At 40.4% G+C, this 17,730-nt stretch overlaps 1 protein-coding gene across 1 annotated transcript in view; it reads right to left on the bottom strand.

Annotated features, from left to right (window-relative positions):
• Window positions 1–17,730, bottom strand: part of LOC310989184 (MICOS complex subunit mic25a-like) — a 97,588-nt gene that overhangs the window by 20,261 nt on the left and 59,597 nt on the right. The window contains exon 7 of the mRNA XM_083976152.1: window positions 9,946–10,081. Within this exon, the coding sequence (XP_083832278.1) occupies window positions 9,946–10,081 (136 nt within the window). The remainder of the gene's footprint in view (window positions 1–9,945; window positions 10,082–17,730) is intronic.

Below are 17,730 nucleotides of genomic sequence, written 5' to 3' on the forward strand. Positions count from 1 at the left end.
CCACTCTCCATTTGTTAAACAGTTGTTGTTGTTGTGCATAACAGTGACTGTGATGGCTGTTTCCAAAGGATGAGACTGTGATGTGACTGGCCAAGAGTGAATTTATTAAATCATTGCATCCTCTGATTTGTGTTGCACCTCATCCAGCCCTAATAGCACTTTGCACCGCTGCACCTACATGAGCAAAAATAGCAGGTGCACTTAGAGACGCCCACGCGGTCCGTGCGCCCGAGACCTCCCGCCCCCAGCGCTCGTCTTTGCCCTAAAGCCTCATCACAAAGTTCATCTCCACTCTACCACTCTTACTAATCTTTTTCTCTTTCATACTCCATATGGAGAAAGTCTCTTTGAGTATTTGTCTCTTAAAGCAATCTACAGCTCCTGGCTCTTAACATTTAATCTCAACTTTCACTTCAGACCTACTGCATGTGCCTCTTCTTTTCACTGTGCTCTCTTGCCACACTTTAACACTCTCCTCCTCTTCATCCTTTCAATATTTCTGTTTTGTTTGTTAGTGTACAACGTTTCTCAAGGCCTTCCCATTTACGTATTTCTCATTGGTCTTTCACGTCAACCACCCTTATCTAAGACTCTCTACATCTGTATGTACCTACCACATGTTTTTTTTTATTATTATTCTTCAATACAATTCTTTGTCCTCAGCCTTCTCTTTGTATTTTCCTCAGTGTTTTGTCTATATTACATACAGAGTAGCTGAGCTGCTGTGATCTCTGTACCGGCATGACTCCTGTTCAATCAAGAATAAGACTGAAGGTAAAAGAAAAAAAAAAAGAAATCAATATTAGGTTTTATACTGCTGTGATTCACTGGCTTTGCGAAAGTCAGTGTGTGCTCAGATAGGCAACAGATACTGATTTATTATCAGTATATCAGTATTGTCAATAGGGTTTTTCTTTGCAAATGGACTTATCAAAACTTGATGAAACTATTTTCTATTTTCCCTTATCTTCAGGTGTGATATCCGCAGGGACTCGCATTCGTACACAAAGCCTGCCTCAGAAACAGCACACAGGCTCCTGCACAATGAAGCTGGGCCATTTCAGTTCTCAATGGTGCTCCTACAAAATGCTAAACCGTCACTCTCTGGGTGCACAAACACTCCCCTTGCATTAACAGCAATGCTCCCCTGCTCAAATGTTCTGCTCACCCTCCCATTTACATAAATAAGGGGGGCAGATTATAGCAAACACCTCTCACTATGATCCTGTGCGCTACATCAACAACACCTCTCTGACACAAAAAAGTGAACATTACCAGCCTCACAATACAGGCCTGTCATATTGGTTTGGTGCTGGTAGCTCATAAGTGCTGGGCAGAAGCATGCGTTTAATCAGACATTTATATCTTAGATAACAAAGTTGGGTATATTTTAAAAATGTGGGGGATTCACCTGTAAACAGTAGTAATCATTTGCCATCACTCAAACCCCCTACCTGCTTTTTTCACCTGGCTGTAGCTCTGCAGGATGGCATGAATATCAACAACACAACAATCTAACAATCTAAAATGAGCTATGCATCAAGGGAGGATTTAGTTGTAAGCTGTAAATTAATGACCCGTTCCCTGCAGGAGAGGGGCATTCAGTCTTAATGCACCGGCTAATTTTAGAGAATGTCTTACAGTATGATAGCTGACAATTCTGACAAGTCATGAGCAAGTCCTCCTACGCCCTGCTGCAACTAGCCATGGCTGTCAGGAACTGTGGAGTTCAACAACTTGGACAGCCACAGAAAAGGCAAAACTACAAAATACATATCTAATTTAATCATAATGCTCAAAATGGAAAACAGTACACGAGCTGCAACCTTGTCTCCAAAATACATTATGAATGGCAACTGTAAATTGTGTAATTGCTTTAATGTAATGAGGATTTGTTGTTAGCTTACATATCGGGGAAGTGGCAAATATGTTGTTACTGAATGAATCATTAAAATGTTCACAGGAAACACATTTCTCCTCCATTAAAATATCCATCAGTGCTGGGTTCTCCGTTGGGCCATCCATTTTTGGTAGAAAATAATAAAATAAAGGAATAAACTATCTTTTTAAAATGAAATGATCTTTAAAATCATAAAAAGGGCATTATTTGGCCACTACTGTATATAGATGTGGGGTCAGATGGGGGGGGGGGGGTGTGGGACGTTTCTAAGATTTTGAAGTGGGCCATGAGTTGGAAATGTTTGGGACCCACTGGACGAGGACATTATTGAACTACTACTATACTTCTTGAGATCAGACCTCAGTCTATTCAATACACATAAAATTGACATTAGACTCAATATTTATATTTACGTATAGTCATGTGCTTTATACCCCCGCCATCCACTCCAACCACCTCTGATCTAGTGTTGCTGAATCCGAGGTTTCATTCATTTAAAAATGTGTTGCCTGCCAGCATGTTTCCTATTTGCTGTTGCAGTTTAGTTGTCTATGTGCATCTGCAGGAGACGTGTTGTGAGCTGCATTCAGTCTACTTGTCTCTTCATATCCGTCATATCCGAGTCCTCTATTGGACTGTTGAGTTATTCAGGCTGCTGTGCTAACAGACATGTTTTTCTCTCCTGTATCTTGGTTGCCAACAATTACCCTTGATGTCAATCGTCAAGGATGATTTCACAGTATTGCAAAGCAGGATGTCACTGTCATTGTCTATTGAGCACAACAAAGGAAAATCTAGTAGACCTTTTGTTTGTGCCTTTACTGGAAGACAAATATAGATTAAAGGATGGTCTGTCATAAAATATACATACATGCAACATTCATATATCATGATACAAAAGTGACAGTTTAGACAGACTCTTTGACCTTTTGGAGGTGGGAATGTTCCGCTTAATGATGTTTTGTCATGTAAATGTAACTATATATTATGCCTGATAACCTGATAACCACCCCACTCCAACAGCTGACATGCACACACCCATTATCATCTAAAAGATTTAAACAGAGTTATGTTTGGGGTTACTGTAGGTTCAGTAATAAAATCCCATCTGTCAGCTCTGTCCTGTAGGTTTACTCACACAGCTAACCTTGCATAAGTTTTGAAGTAGCAAACAGAAATAAATCCCGTGTCACTCTTCCGTCCGTTTCAATCACACTTATCAAAATGCATTACTGTTAGTTTTGTTGTCAGGTGATTAGTTTACAGGTTGGCGTGCTGCTATAAAAGAAAATGAATTACAATGAATTGAATGAGAAAACGACATTGAATCAACATCAAACCAGCAAGGAGTCATATATCCACTATATCCACAGCACTGAGAAACACACTGTAGTGTTAAAAACTTGCTTTTAAGACAACACAATCAGTGGGCTACCTGCTCTCTCCTCTCTTAAAGTGACGCTGCCTCCCAGGATGGAGATGATGACAATATAACCAATAACTGTAAACGCACACAATGACAGCATGACAATAAAAAAGTGGATAGAGGAGCTGGCTACATGTATCACAGAAAAAATGTCCAGGCACACAGAAGGAGAAGTGCTTCCAAATCTCTTTCTCAATCACTCTGCTGCCTCTCACCACTCTCTAAACTTTTTCTTTTTTTCACTCTGATTCTACCTCCTTCTCTCTCTGGTCCTGTTTCGCCCTCTCTCTCTCTCTCTCTTTCTTTCCAGTCTGACAGGCAGCTTTTAACTTTAGGGGTAGCTCCCTTGGCATTAAACCCAAAGCCTGCGATGTCTGTACTAGCGGGGCTCCGGATATATACATGTGAGTGTGTGTACGCCTCAGTAGTTGGCCTTGCTGAAGGGGAAAATAACAGCATTTAAAGATTCAGAGGTCTCAACTTGCAGCCGACCAGATCCCAACCTTGCTGTAGTTTCACATATATCTGTGATTGGACCAGTCATCGCTCTGTGTTTTCCCAAAACTCTCTCTGTTTTCACCCCTATATCCTTCACCTGCTCTTTTTTTCCTCTCCACTGGGGTATTTTCACTCTCAGCCTGTTCTGTACTTCTCTGTACAGATTTTCTTTGCTAAGTTTCTCTTAGTACATATTTTGCACTGCCTCTTGTTTTTCAGTCCGTCTCCTTTTCCTACTCTCCACTGTGAGCTGAGGTCGACATCAGCATCAGAGCCAGGCTGTGTCTGAGACTGGCCCTAAATAACTTGAAAACCCTACCAGGCGCGCACACACACACACGCACGCGCACAAGCACACACGTGTTGTGTACTGTATGTATCTGCATCTGAGGGCGCAGATAAATGACTACACATTCCCACCGGACAGTGTGTACGTATGTCTTCCATGTGGTGCGTCAGGCTCAGCCTCCCAGAGAATAATGACGAGGTCGTCTGCTCTGCCTCTGCAGGCTCTGTGGGGCCCCCCCCTCATTTGCCATCAAACACGCACACACGCACAGAGACAGTAGCGTGGGCCAGCTGGAGGACGGCCGTGACATGCAGGCCTGTCCGCTGACCTGCTGTGAAACTGATCAAAACACATCACAGCTGCATCTGTGACGCTGGAAAGACAAAACAAGCACCGGACACAGATTCAGTCCCAGTTAAAGTCGTCTTTCACCCATTAAAAAGTCTGTTGTCATTTCATTTTTGACAGCGTGAACCAAAGTAACAGCAGCATGCCTTGCTTGATCCGAAAGTTTAAAAAACAGAATAAAACTTACGTTCACAACAGTGAGCACATCTCTCATCAGCTGTTCTTCTTACAAGTGAAACAAAAACAGAAATAACAACTTTTCCCCAGAGTCATGGCACTTGTTTAATATGCGTTTCACACCACCGAAACAAACAATATTTTTGGTTTATTAAGTGGACACGGTAGAAATATCACACTATCATTTCCACTCAGTTTGTTGGGCTCAAACATTTACATTCTAAATAATTTAATATGAAAATAAACCATGCCAGAGTTCTCCGGTAGACTATTTTATACAAGGTAGAAAGAAAAAGCTGATAAAGAGTGTGAAGCAACATGTATGGTGTTACTTCAAAGATTGATAAAGTGAACATTATTAGAAATGGAACCAATTATTCATGGGCAGATAATTACTGATAGCTCGAAATACTGTTAATTAAAATCAACTGTCTGTACATTCAAAGAGAGGTTAAAGTCTAAGGCTAAAATTTAAACTACATCTTAGGTTGTGATGATACAGTATGCGCTCTCATTTTTCCGAGGTCAAAGTAAAACGGAAATTCATATTTCCTTACATTTAATAAAGTGAAGTGAAGGATCAGTTTTGTCAGCATCTGCTTAAATGACAAATGTTAATGGAATATTTTATCAGCTGTGCTCAATCAATCTGAATTCTGGAACAAAATGAAAACTTAAAACAAAAAAGACAAAAATCACATTTTACTCTCATTTGCTATGCTAAAAGCTTGGTGTCCTCATTTTACACCATCTTTGCTGTGGGGGATCCATAGACTGTAAATGAAGATGCAGTACCTGACTTTACCACAAACTTTCACTATTACAGAAATCGGTAAAGATTGTTTTTGTAGTTGTTGTTTGTGAAGTAGTTTATGGCAAGTGTACACTCACCCACCTGACAGTCAAAACAGCCACACCCTCAGTTATGAATAACTTTAAACCTCAATAAAACCCAAACATAAGATGGAGCAAAATAAATGTTGAATTAAAAAATAAGTGTACCAGGCTGTAAACATGTGTATTTCTGCTGTAAAGTTGGACATTTTAACATAAGAGTCAGTGGGGATTGACTCACTGTTGAAGCCACACTCTAGTGGTCATTCGAGGAACTGCAGTTATTAGCACTGGATTGTTAGTAGTGAACAAAACCTCCCAATTAAATCTAAGCATTTCACATCATTTTTTCAGATTCATTGACCTGTCAGAGCTCAGCAGCAGCTTTTTGTGTCTGCCTGTGAGTCTACAGCATTATTGACCTTAGCTGCTAAATTGGAAACTGAGCTGCTGATATTGATATTTATGTCTTCACATATTTATAGTTCAATCAATGGATTGTGACAATTGCATTAAAAACAAGTTTGATGGGGCAGAAAACACACACACGTGGTGCTACTGTACTAATTAGTATTGATCACCTAATGCTAGTTCTGTCTATAGGGGTTGTTACTTTGTCTTTAAAAGTTCAACACGCTTGCAATGCTTTTCACTGTCAACAAAATACAGCATCTTGCGCTTGTTAACAGCTTCTTTTTTTTTTTTTTTTGTACAGCTTTTGCTGCTTCCACTCAACAGGAAAAAAAAAGTTATCAGTAATAACCAAACTAACTGTGACAGCTTTTAAAGACAGAAAATGGAGGAAGAACTTTATAAACTTTAAAATTGATGGGGTGAAAGTCAGGGAGATGCCTCGGGGGCCAATCAAGAAGAAAGACCTTGATGTGTAGGTTAAAGCAGACTGCAATGTAGAAAGCTATTCACACACCACACAAACACAGACACACAAAAACACACACATGTGCGCGCGCACACACACACACCCTGCATGATCTGCCGTGCTCTTTTAAAGACCGTCTTCAAAGGGTCTTCACTTCACTCCTCGTTATCTCACCCCAGCTAATATGAGAAAGACATTTTCACACTCTCACACACACACACACACACACACACTGCTCAGCCTTGTAAGGACATTTGGTTCTCATAAGTGCAGAAATACAAGGCTGTAAACATAGCGTCAACTGTGTGTATAGAAATGCAGGTTTGTGTGCGGACAAGGCAGATACAAAGGTTTAGATGCCATTGACAGTGCACACACGTACGGGCAGCCACGCACACATTACATTAGTACAAGAGCAGAGGAATCACGTTTCAGCAGACTGATTATCACATGCTGTATTACTGTATGCCAGGGGAAGCCTCAGTGCCCCTGAGCAACGCTGCAGAGATGTGAGCGGAGACCAGCATGAGGCAGAGTAATACGTTGTTTGGGTACATGATGAGCAGCTACACCTTCAGATGCGTGTACTGTACAAAGTTTGGAAGTGCATGCTTCCAGTTTTTTGCCCTCCAACTTCCTCTCTCCCACCTCCTCCTCCTCCTCGCAATTTTCTCTCTAACTTTCAGTGAATTTGTAACTTAAAACTGCTGCAGACTTGCAGAGATGCACATACTTGAGGAACTTGCCTTTGCTTCTGAATAATACAGCAGCAGGTCCAACTGAGGAATGAGGAATGCTGAAAAGTACAGTACAAAGGCTGGATTTTACTGAGTGCATGCATAAGTAGAGGTTCTTGTCTGGTCTTCATTGCAGATGAAATACAAAAAAAAAAAGTGCCGTAGAGAAAAAGAAGAGATCTCTTGACTCAGTAGATGCATAGTTTATAACCTCCGTTGACTGCTCAGAGACAAAGACAACTATAAAGGCAAAACCATATTAACTACATTTTTTATCTCTGCGTGAAACTATCATCACCAAAAACTCGTTTCATATACTGTAATTGGCAGCTTTGTTTATGGAACTGATATGATGTAGAAAAAAACATAAAACAATGCTGCTTGGTAAATAATTCAAATTGAGTGTAAATAAGAAATAAAGTGGAAGCCACTTGATCATGGCCCTGTAATCTGTGATGTATCTGACTGACTGAATGACTAATTGATTGACTGACTGATCATAATTCACTTCTTCTCAGCCCAGTTTATCGATGCTCAGTTGACGTTTCCGGTGCAAACAATTTCAGTTAACAAGGTGTTTACAGCCTGCAGTACTGCTAACTCATCCCATTAGAACTAGATGAAGAGACTTTGTCTATAAAAACACTGGATATAAACCTGGTTCATGACTGCACTGTGTGTGTATGCCCTAGTTTCCCAGTAGCTCAAGAAGGAGAGGAGTGCCTCCAATACACTGAGCCTCCCTTCCATTACGGAAAAGAAACTTTCATGTATTATTTTTACTACAAGAGGTAGAGGAATTACAAAAAATACAACTCTTCGAACCGAGAAAGCAGCAAGTCATCCCTAACTGCTAAGCGATAGAAACTTTCAGATCTGAACTGCATGCAAACAACAGAAACACCAGCAATCAGACACCAGTCAATATGTTCAAGGGCAGGACGGCAGTAAAGGCCATGTTAAGAAATTAAGTGTTTCTGCCCACTGAAACACTTGAGGGTGTTTAATTAGAAACAGTAAGATAGAGTGTAGAGCATGTAAAAGACTGAAACTGAAAACAAGGCGTTGTACTAAAATACTAATCAGATATAAACTTTTTCTATGTATTTAAATATCCATATGCATTTTTCTTTATTTATCATGCAGATTAACATCCAACTGGCATTTGTACATTCAAACTTATTCCCAGGTAAAATAAACTGTGCAGCAGCCACATGGGTAACATGGGTAAAAGGCCTGCTGCTGTGAGAAAAGGGAACAAGGATTACATACAGTAAAAGTCCCAAAATATGAGCGGAGCTGGGACCAGAGGGTAAGAAATATTGACATGGTACACAAGGAGTACACACAGCTCGGGCACGAAGCCTATACAAGTTTGTGAATCTCCTCCTTGGTAGATTCTGGTGCTCCATTTACCCTTGAGTGTATAATCAGGTTTGACTTTCAACAGTAAACATGATTGTGTTATTTACTAAAACTAAAAGCACTGTGATACTATCCTGATGTACTTCACAGCTAAAGCATCACCAGAGATACTGTACAGTGTGTCCTCTTCTTGCTGTGATGCAGCACTGAGTTCAAGGATCAGGTTTCAAGCTTAAAAAATGCAGAAGCATCATGCAAATGAACATTAAAAAAAAGCCTCTAAACAGGGCCTAATATTACATAATCCTATTTACAGTCAAACACAGTCTGCAGTGCAAGCATTTCTCTCTCACACCCTCCTTGAATCTAATGAGGAGACTGCAGACGTTCCTGCTGCGTCTGACTGGACGATGCTCTCTATCTTGTTTACTTGAAATCAAATGAACCACTAACAGACCTATTTTTGCAAAAATGTGTTCTTCAACTCAAAAAGTTAAAAAAGCACACATATTATTTATTACGTGCTTCAGTAAGTGTGATCATATTCAGAAAATATCAGACATGTAATTAATGTTTGGTTTTACACCCTCATTTACTGCTTACAGTCTGCTTCTCTTTGATTACTTTAAGTGAAGTGGCTTCTGAAAATGACCTCAAATTATGACCTTGAGGGTGAAATGTTGCAGTGATGAGGTGAACTGTGATTGAAGACTTATTTTATAGCAAACCAAAAACTGTGTTTTCCTTGAAAAGGTGTCATTTCCAGTCTTGGTAGGAAAACAAGTTTGCTAGCGCTGAAGAAATTGGATTACGCACTTTTGCATCAGACGTTCACTCTGAAAGCTGTTTTTAATGACAAGGCTTTTTTTCCTGTGTAAAAACCTAAAGTGACAGCACTCAAAACCCTATCAATCAGATGTTTTTTTTTTCCTTCCAACTCTCCCAGAATAATCTTGTGAACATGAGAAAAAATGAATTTCTTTCTTTTACATCAGACAGAGAGCCGCTGTGAAAATAAAAACATGTCTCTCCTTAGAGAACTTCAAAAGCCACCACTCAGACTGAATTGTTATGTCCCAAACTTCCCTGAAGCATTGCCTCTTTGAGGAGAAGTCCAATATGATATTATTATTTTCAACGTTTTTATTACTTTTGGTAGGAAGTCGCTACTCCTCCATCCTGTCGACACTCAAAGTGAAGTCATTAAACTCCAGTGTCTCAGGAATCTTAATCAGGCATCTCACAAAGCAAATGTCAAACAGTCAGTGGTTGTGTCATGGTCAATTTGCAGGAACATGGTCACAACAAGAAAGGTGCTAGTGATTGGTTTCAGAAACTGATCCTCGTGACTTAATCCTCAAGACTTATTTCTTCCAATTTTGTGGGATCTCTGACAATAATTGCAATGTATTTCTATGATTTTGTTCCTGATTAATTCAACCTGAGGATGTTCAGTGATTATACCAAATGTGTGGGTGAAAACACTCTTACCTTCTTTGCAGCGCTGATACACTGCATGTATGCTTTGGCGAAGTCTGAACACCTGAGGGTCTGGTCTCCGTTCTCCCTGTAGCAGGATAAAATCTGAGACTGAAGGCCTGCACAGACTGGATCTGTATTACGAGCCCTGCAGACACAAAGGTACAGACAGATGGGATTAGGAATGGAGAGAAAGAAAATAGTAAGTGTTTTTTCCCACTTGATCACTGACAGTGTAAATCTGAGCTTTCAGTAAAATGATGTGAACAGAACAAAAAGTAAGATCACTTAAAAAAGAAAAAAAACTTGACATGCACCAGCAGTTCCATATTGGATCAGACTGTTAGATTTTCACATCCACTGTAGATCAAAGTTTCACAAATAAATGTGGTTTGTTTTTGGAGAGGATTTATAAGTCATAACAGATGAATGAATAAAAATCCTGGCAAAAAATAATAAGTATAATAGACAAATAGAAACTATTGCAGATTCCATAAAGGTACACAAAATTAAAGCCTCTATTTAAAGTCAGAATCTATGTTTGTCTATGCGATACAATGTATCACATGACCCTCTCTGGAAATTATCACTAAACTCTGCAGTGTGCCTTCAGGTCTACAGAGCATCAGCCACATATTTCCCCCAGGAGTTGGTGAGGAGCAGAAACAGAGTTAAAAGGATAAATGAGTGTGAATAGTCGAAGAACATTCGCCAGATTGGCAGCAAATAGGCTCTAAGTGAATTACAACGTTGCTCTTTAAAAGCTGGGTGTACAGATACACAATGGTTTGCTACTACAGTAAGCTCACCATATGAACTTTGTGATGACATAATAAATCAGGGTCTCAGCTTGTTTCGGCTGTCCCCAAAGTGGCTGAAAGAAAATAATTTATTCAATGATGTGATTGACTGTTAATTTCATCAATAAAAACCATCATCATGAAAAAAAATATTTTCTGACAAAATGGTCCATGACTTAAACCAAAAAAAAGAAAAAGAAAACTTCATTTAAAGTAAATAAATTCACCTACAATCCACTGAGATGACCATGGGAGCAACCAAACAGCTGAAAGACTATGAGATCATGTAATGGTTTAGTAAAGAAATAGAAATATGACCTGAGCTAGGTGCACATGTGGATAACTGGATTTACTTGACAGCGTTGGTGTGCAGTAAATGTGTACAGATAAGCTGCATTTTCTGGTAAAGATGACACATGTAACCATAGTGACTGTGTACAACTAAGATGCCCACAGCTGTGCCCTCAAAATCCTTGCAAGAAAATAACTATGAATAAAAATGTACAAAAAAACAGATTCAAATCTATTTGTTTTTGTTTTTTGACTAAAACGAACACACCAAAGTGTAAGAAAGAATAAAAAGAGGTCTGGTTAAATGAGGCAAGACAAAGATGAAAAACAATTAACATTTACACCCACTGCAACCTGTTTGACAACCTGTGGTGTGCATAGTACGTGCTACATTGCAAATCATGCAATTACTGCTAAATTACATTTAATTGAGTGGGTAGGATCATTCTGATCAAATACAGCAGAAAAGTGTGCTTTGAGAGACTGAATTAGCCATGCTTAATTTGATATGTGGGCTGTATTATAATTGGTCTTTGCCTGTCTATCTGTGTGATTGTTAACTATGACAGGCTTGATGCCTGGGCGCCTCTCTGTAATGGATTCTGACTGATTGAAGCAGAGACAAGCAAGTTATGTACACCCACGCAGGTAGAAAAAGGCTCATGCTGTACACACACACACACACACAGATACACACTAACTTTGTGGTACAGTATAAGCGTGCCATACACACAGACACCTCCCTACATGCCGAAACATCAGTCTCCTCCGAACGGTGGCCCAGCGCACACACCCCTTTCTCTGTGAGCAGCGTTTAACACTAGATTTAATTGAAAGCCAAATTAAAGGCTCTTTTTTGGCTTTGATTTACAGGGGAGAGCTGACCCCAGCATTTCAATTACAGGATACCAATATCCACAGAGGAAAACACACACTTTATCATCAGCAACAATATCATGGAGGCAAAGACAGAGTTTATCTGAGAAAAGCTGATGGAGGTTAAATAAGAAAGGGAAAAGAAACAGAGAGGGAAACGTTTAAAGGAAGGAAGCAAGATAAAAAAAAAGATGAAAGAAGAAGAATGAAACATCCACTGGTGTTTTCTCGCAAGCCCATTTTAAAAAGAGGACCGACAACCAATCAGATTACTCCATTCCCCACACCACGTCCATTGGTTTATCTTTCCTGTTTAATCTGTTTTCTTCCACTTTTTCTGTCTCCTGTCTCACTTTTCCCTCACGCGGTCCTTCCGTTTCTCTCATTACATTAACAACATAGAGGGGACGACACCAAAGCGCGCCAACTTTATCTCTCTGTCCGTTTGAGGCAGCCGAAGATAAGGAACTCTCCTTTAATTTGAAATAAATGGCCTTCATCAGGGAAGCCGGAGCCTCCTGATAGCGCTGCGTGGTTTATTAAAGGCGCTTGAAGCAGAAAATTGGTTCAGGCGCGGCAAAAGCTAAAGCTCTGTCTACATGCTACACCAAATTGAAGGTGAGGTCTTAAATCAACAATATTAACTTAGCCGCTTACAAAAATAAATAAATAAGAATTGAGACGGAGGAGGAGGCATTGGCTTTTCAACTGGACTGAAGTAAAGCAGCCTCTCTGACAGCTTCTCGAGCCGCGTACGGTGTTGTTATTGTTAGTGTGTGTGATTGTGAAAGCTATTTAGCGTGTGTGTGTGGGAGCAGTCATTTTTTGGGGGAGTTCTCTACGCATCTGTGAGCAGTAAATATGACAAAACATAAACAGTAAGATTAGTTGCTTAATTAATGGTGCAGCCCATTATTTTTAATCTCCGGCTGCGAAGGCAGAGGCGGACGGAACACAGAGGCTTCAGACTTCTGGACCATGCAGACCAGCTTACCAAAGCAGAGAAAGAGAGAGGGGGAGAGAAAATGAAAGAGAGGAGAAAGTGGAAAATGGGAAAGACACAAAACACGCACACATGCAAAAAAACCCACAAAAAAAACCCCCAGCAACTACAAAAGCCACTGGCAAAGCTCCGAGACTGATAAGGAAGATGCTTTTATCAGCTCTAAACAATGCTTCTCTTGGAGTTAAGAGTGATGTTTTTTGTGTTTTCCTTAATGGCTTTGGCTGCACATGTGAAGCATTGTTTGTCCTTTGTGCCATTTTATTTCTATCCTGTCAACTACAAAGTATTGGTATCTCTACTGTGTTTCAGGCAAGTAATTAGAAAATCTTGTTAACGCCTCATAGGAAGCAGCGCCTGAGGAGGAAAAATGAAGAGAATCCAATATTGTGCTTGACTTGAGGGCTGCAGCACGAGTTCAGCGAAACTCTGCAATATCTTGTTTGTGAGCCAACACATGAGGCATGTGTTGCATGTTTCTGACAATGTTCTGTGACAATTAAGTTTTTACGCTGTTTAACCCTGTATGGGCAATGTCAACTTTACACGACATCTTTCAATGTCAAGACTTGTTGAACATTACTACAGAGTTGGAAAATACAACCGAATTGCAATTAAATGAGAAAATAACAGTATAAAATGTGGTTTAACCTGCTAATAAAAGCTCATTGACACGTTTTCCACTACCAAATCGAGTTTGCCTTTCTGTTCAGACTGAGGACACATCCAACTGCAAGGAGTGATGTCCTAACTGAAAGACGCTTTAACAGTTTTTCAAACTTATTTCAGGGCTGTAGCACATTCTTTTCATTTCATCATGTAGCCCTGTTGACTCTTGTTTTAACAGCACTGTGCTGTTGGGAACACAACAGGTCTGTCTAAGGGAGAGGGATTAGCAGGTTCACCCAAGTGTTGGGATTCCGTCAATGCCAATCAGAGCCAGAGCCGATTAATACCCGCATTTACTCCAGAGGTGACTCAAGAGTGAATGCTAATTGTTCCATTGAAACAAAGGCTGTGATGTTAGCGAGTCAGGTTTTGGACCAGTGGACAAGCGGCTTTATAGGCGCATTATCCAGTCTTTATGCTTCATGTTCTTACCTTTTATTTGGCCTATAATAACTATCTTCTCTGGTATTTCTTAGCAAGAAAATGAATTAGCACAGCAGTATTCATTTTAGCAGGTCATCTCATTAGCTTTAATTCAAATCAAAGTAGTGAAACATGGTTAGTATTCGGAGAAGTTGCTCATTACTGGACTCTTCTACTCATGAGCAAATGTTTATGAGACCGACAGACCACAGTAAAGAGGTTCATGCTTTACTAAGGAGGAAAACGTCATTTAACATGCTTGAGGGTCAGAATCCCTGAACTGACTGCTTCACCATCACTAGCCTGATTAATACTGGAATGATGGTGAAGTTAAGAAAAAGAGAGAGGTGATAACAAGGGAGAAAAAGGGCAAAAGAGGTGGAGAGGGAAAACAGCGAGAGAGATAGAGTTGCCTCTTATCTCTAGCTTGTAGCTTGTATGCACCTGCACCCTGACAGCTTTTCAATTGACTGAGGGCACAAATCCTCTTCTCCTCTATCGTGTGTCTCTACACTGCTTCACTCGTCCTCCTCCATCTCTCCATTTCCATCACACCTGCAACCAGGAAGAGAGTGTCTTCTATAAACCAGAGCGCAGACTTTACTTTGTCTCTCAAGCACTGAATATGAGGTAGAGTATGTCATGTCTATCGATGCCTCTCCTCTGCCACTCTTTTCTCAATGCTGTTTTAGTAAATACACTGTCATCCAGGTTCCCACAGTAGCTATTCTGTAAAAATTGATTATGCTCTTCAATGGTTTTAAAGAGTAGAATTATTGAACATTACTGAGTTTATGTTATAGTGCATGAAGGTAAAGGAAGAAATAGTCTGCTTTTCACCACAATATAACATTGTAAGTAGTAAGTAAGTAAGTAAGCTTTATTTGTACAGCGCCTTTCACAGACCAGGGTCACAAAGCGCTTCACAGTTAAAACAAAAACAATAACAATACACAGTTAAGAAGTACATACAAATTTAAGTTTAAAAGGCCAAGACAACTAGGTGACAATCATAGCAGCCCCAAGACAGTTAAGCAAAAGCATGAGCAAATAAATGGCTCTTTAGTTGCTTTTTGAAGGAGTCAACAGACTCCATTGAACGCAGAGAGAGCGGAAGATCGTTCCAGAGCTAGGGAGCAACAGCCTGGAAGGATCTGTCTCCTCTGGTCCTGAAACGAGTGCGTGGCACCATCAGCAGATTCTGATTCACAGACCTCAGAGCCCGAGCTGGGGTGTAAGGCTGGATCAGATCACTGATGTAAGGTGGAGCCTGGCCATGCAAAGCTCTGAAAGTTAAAACCAAAATTTTAAAATTGATCCTGGACGAAACTGGCAGCCAATGAAGAGCTTTAAGAATAGGGGTTATGTGTGTCCTCCTATTAGTGCGAGTCAGAATTCTCGCTGCAGAGTTTTGCACTAACTGCAGGTGAGACAGCTCCTTTTTGTTTAGACATGAAAACAAGCTATTACAATAGTCTAAACGCGAAGACACAAATGCATGAGTGATCAGCTCCAAGTCATTTTGTGACACCATTTTCCTGAGTTTCGAAATTTTCCTCAGTTGAAAAAAGCAATTTTTGGTCAGCTGTTTACAGTGCTGCACTAATGACATGTCTTTGTCAAACACAACACCCAGATTTCTTAGGCTCGGTTTGACAGACTGGCCCAAGTCACCCAAGTACTGGTTAATCCCTGGAATGGAATCATCAGGGGCAATAACCAGTGTTTCTGTTTTGTCCACATTTAGCTGCAAGGTGTTATCACTTAGCTATTGTTTTATCTCCACCAAGCACTGAACTAAGGAACTTAGCCTCTGGAGCTCAGTTGGCTTGAAGGAACAATAAAGCTGGATATCATCAGCAAACATGTGGTAAGAAACATCAGGAAATCTCTGGATGATTTTTCCCAAGGGGATCAAATACTGCAAAAATAAAACAGGACCCAAAACGGAGCCTTGGGGGACTCCACACAACAGATCTGCTGACTCAGACCTTATTTGGTTAGCTGTGACACTAAAGCTACGCCCAGAGAGGTATGACGAGAACCAGTGTAAAACTGACCCTGACAGTCCTACTTCATCCCTCAGTCTTCTCAGCAGGATCTGGTGGTCAACTGTGTCAAAGGCTGAGGACAGATCTAAGAGAACTAGAGCAGTGCACTTTCCCGAATCAGCAGACATCATAATGTCACTGGATACTTTCAGTAAGGCCGTCTCCGTAGAGTGATGTTTGCGGAAACCAGACTGAAAGGTCTCATGGATGTTACTCTGATCCAGGAATAATGACAGTTGTTCAGAGACCACCTTCTCTAGGATCTTGGACAAGATTGGCAGCTTTGAAATAGGCCTGAAGTTACTGAGGACAGTCGGGTCTAAGCCTGTTTTTTTAAGTAAAGGCTCCACTATGGCACGCTTAAATGTACTGGGAAACACACCTGTAGACAGAGAGAGGTTTACCATTTTGGTGACCCAGGGGCCAATTGTCATATATTACAAATGCCAACCTCATGAGCTAGAAAATGAAAACAACTGTTCTACAGTTATTCAAACGACCACTTCAAGATGACTCTTAAGTCAGTTTACATAGACTTCCATGTTAAAATGGCCAACATCACAGCAAAATAAACGTGTTTACAGAATGGCAAAACAACAGTTTTGGTCTCATAATTTTCTCTTTGGGCTGGTGATGGGAACAGGTGACTGAGCGCATGTCACAAACTGAGATGAACCAAAAGTCCAGCTCCACACATGCCACCATATTACACTTTAAAAGAGAGGGTGCTGTACTGTTTTGATACTTTACAAGTTGTCAATTTTTCAGCGTGTTAAAGACCAACAGACAGCATGTCAGTTAATAAAGTGTAAAGCATTTAGCAACTTTGTGTGTCGTTTTCCATCCCGGTGCACAGTAGCTGTAGATGGCAGTCAAGTACTGAATTCAAGTATTGCTGAAAAAAAGGGGGGACATTCTTTCTTTCTTTTTTAAGTATATTTTTTGGGGCATTTTTTTTTATTTGATAGCATAGTTGAGAAGTTAAGAGAGCCAGGAAATGGGGAGGCAGAGAGGGGTGGAATTCCATGCTCTAAAGGGAATTTCAAACCAGGGCCGGCTGCAGCGAGGACTAATAGCCTCTGCATACAGTATGGGGCGCCTGCTCAACCCACTGCGCCACACAGCTCCCCGGGTGTACAGTACATTCTTAATCACCCAACTTGTCAGTCATATCATTTCTGTTATGTTACTCATTTGTTTTCTCATCAGAAACAAAATGTAATAAATCTTTGAATAGGCTATATGCCGCTGGCTGAAATCCAGGAAGTAGTGGTACTTCCTGGTTGGTACTTTCTGAATTTCAGCCAGCCAGGTGTGTCTGATTATTGTTTTGAGGTCAGACACACCGGGATTAATCAGTTTGGCAAATCATGTACAACAGGAAATAAAGGAGCTGGCTGAAATTCCGGTAGTACCAACCTGGAAGTACCACTACTTCCTGGATTTCAGCCAGCGGCATATAGCCTATTCCCATATAATTTTAATAGAATAGCAGTCAAAGGCTGCACAGTTTTCAGATGATTCCTGATTACCGTGGAAAGACTGGGCAAGACAGTCCTGGATTCAACATTACCTTTCATTCAGCCTCTCATTCCCCTGTTTTACCCCTGTATATTTAATCAAAACCTCTGTTTGATCTACTGGTATTAAGTAGTTCCAATTTTCCTGACTTTCCTTATTAATT

This window comes from Trachurus trachurus, assembly GCF_905171665.1.
Source record: "Trachurus trachurus genome assembly, chromosome: 7".
Classification (NCBI taxonomy): domain Eukaryota; kingdom Metazoa; phylum Chordata; class Actinopteri; order Carangiformes; family Carangidae; genus Trachurus; species Trachurus trachurus.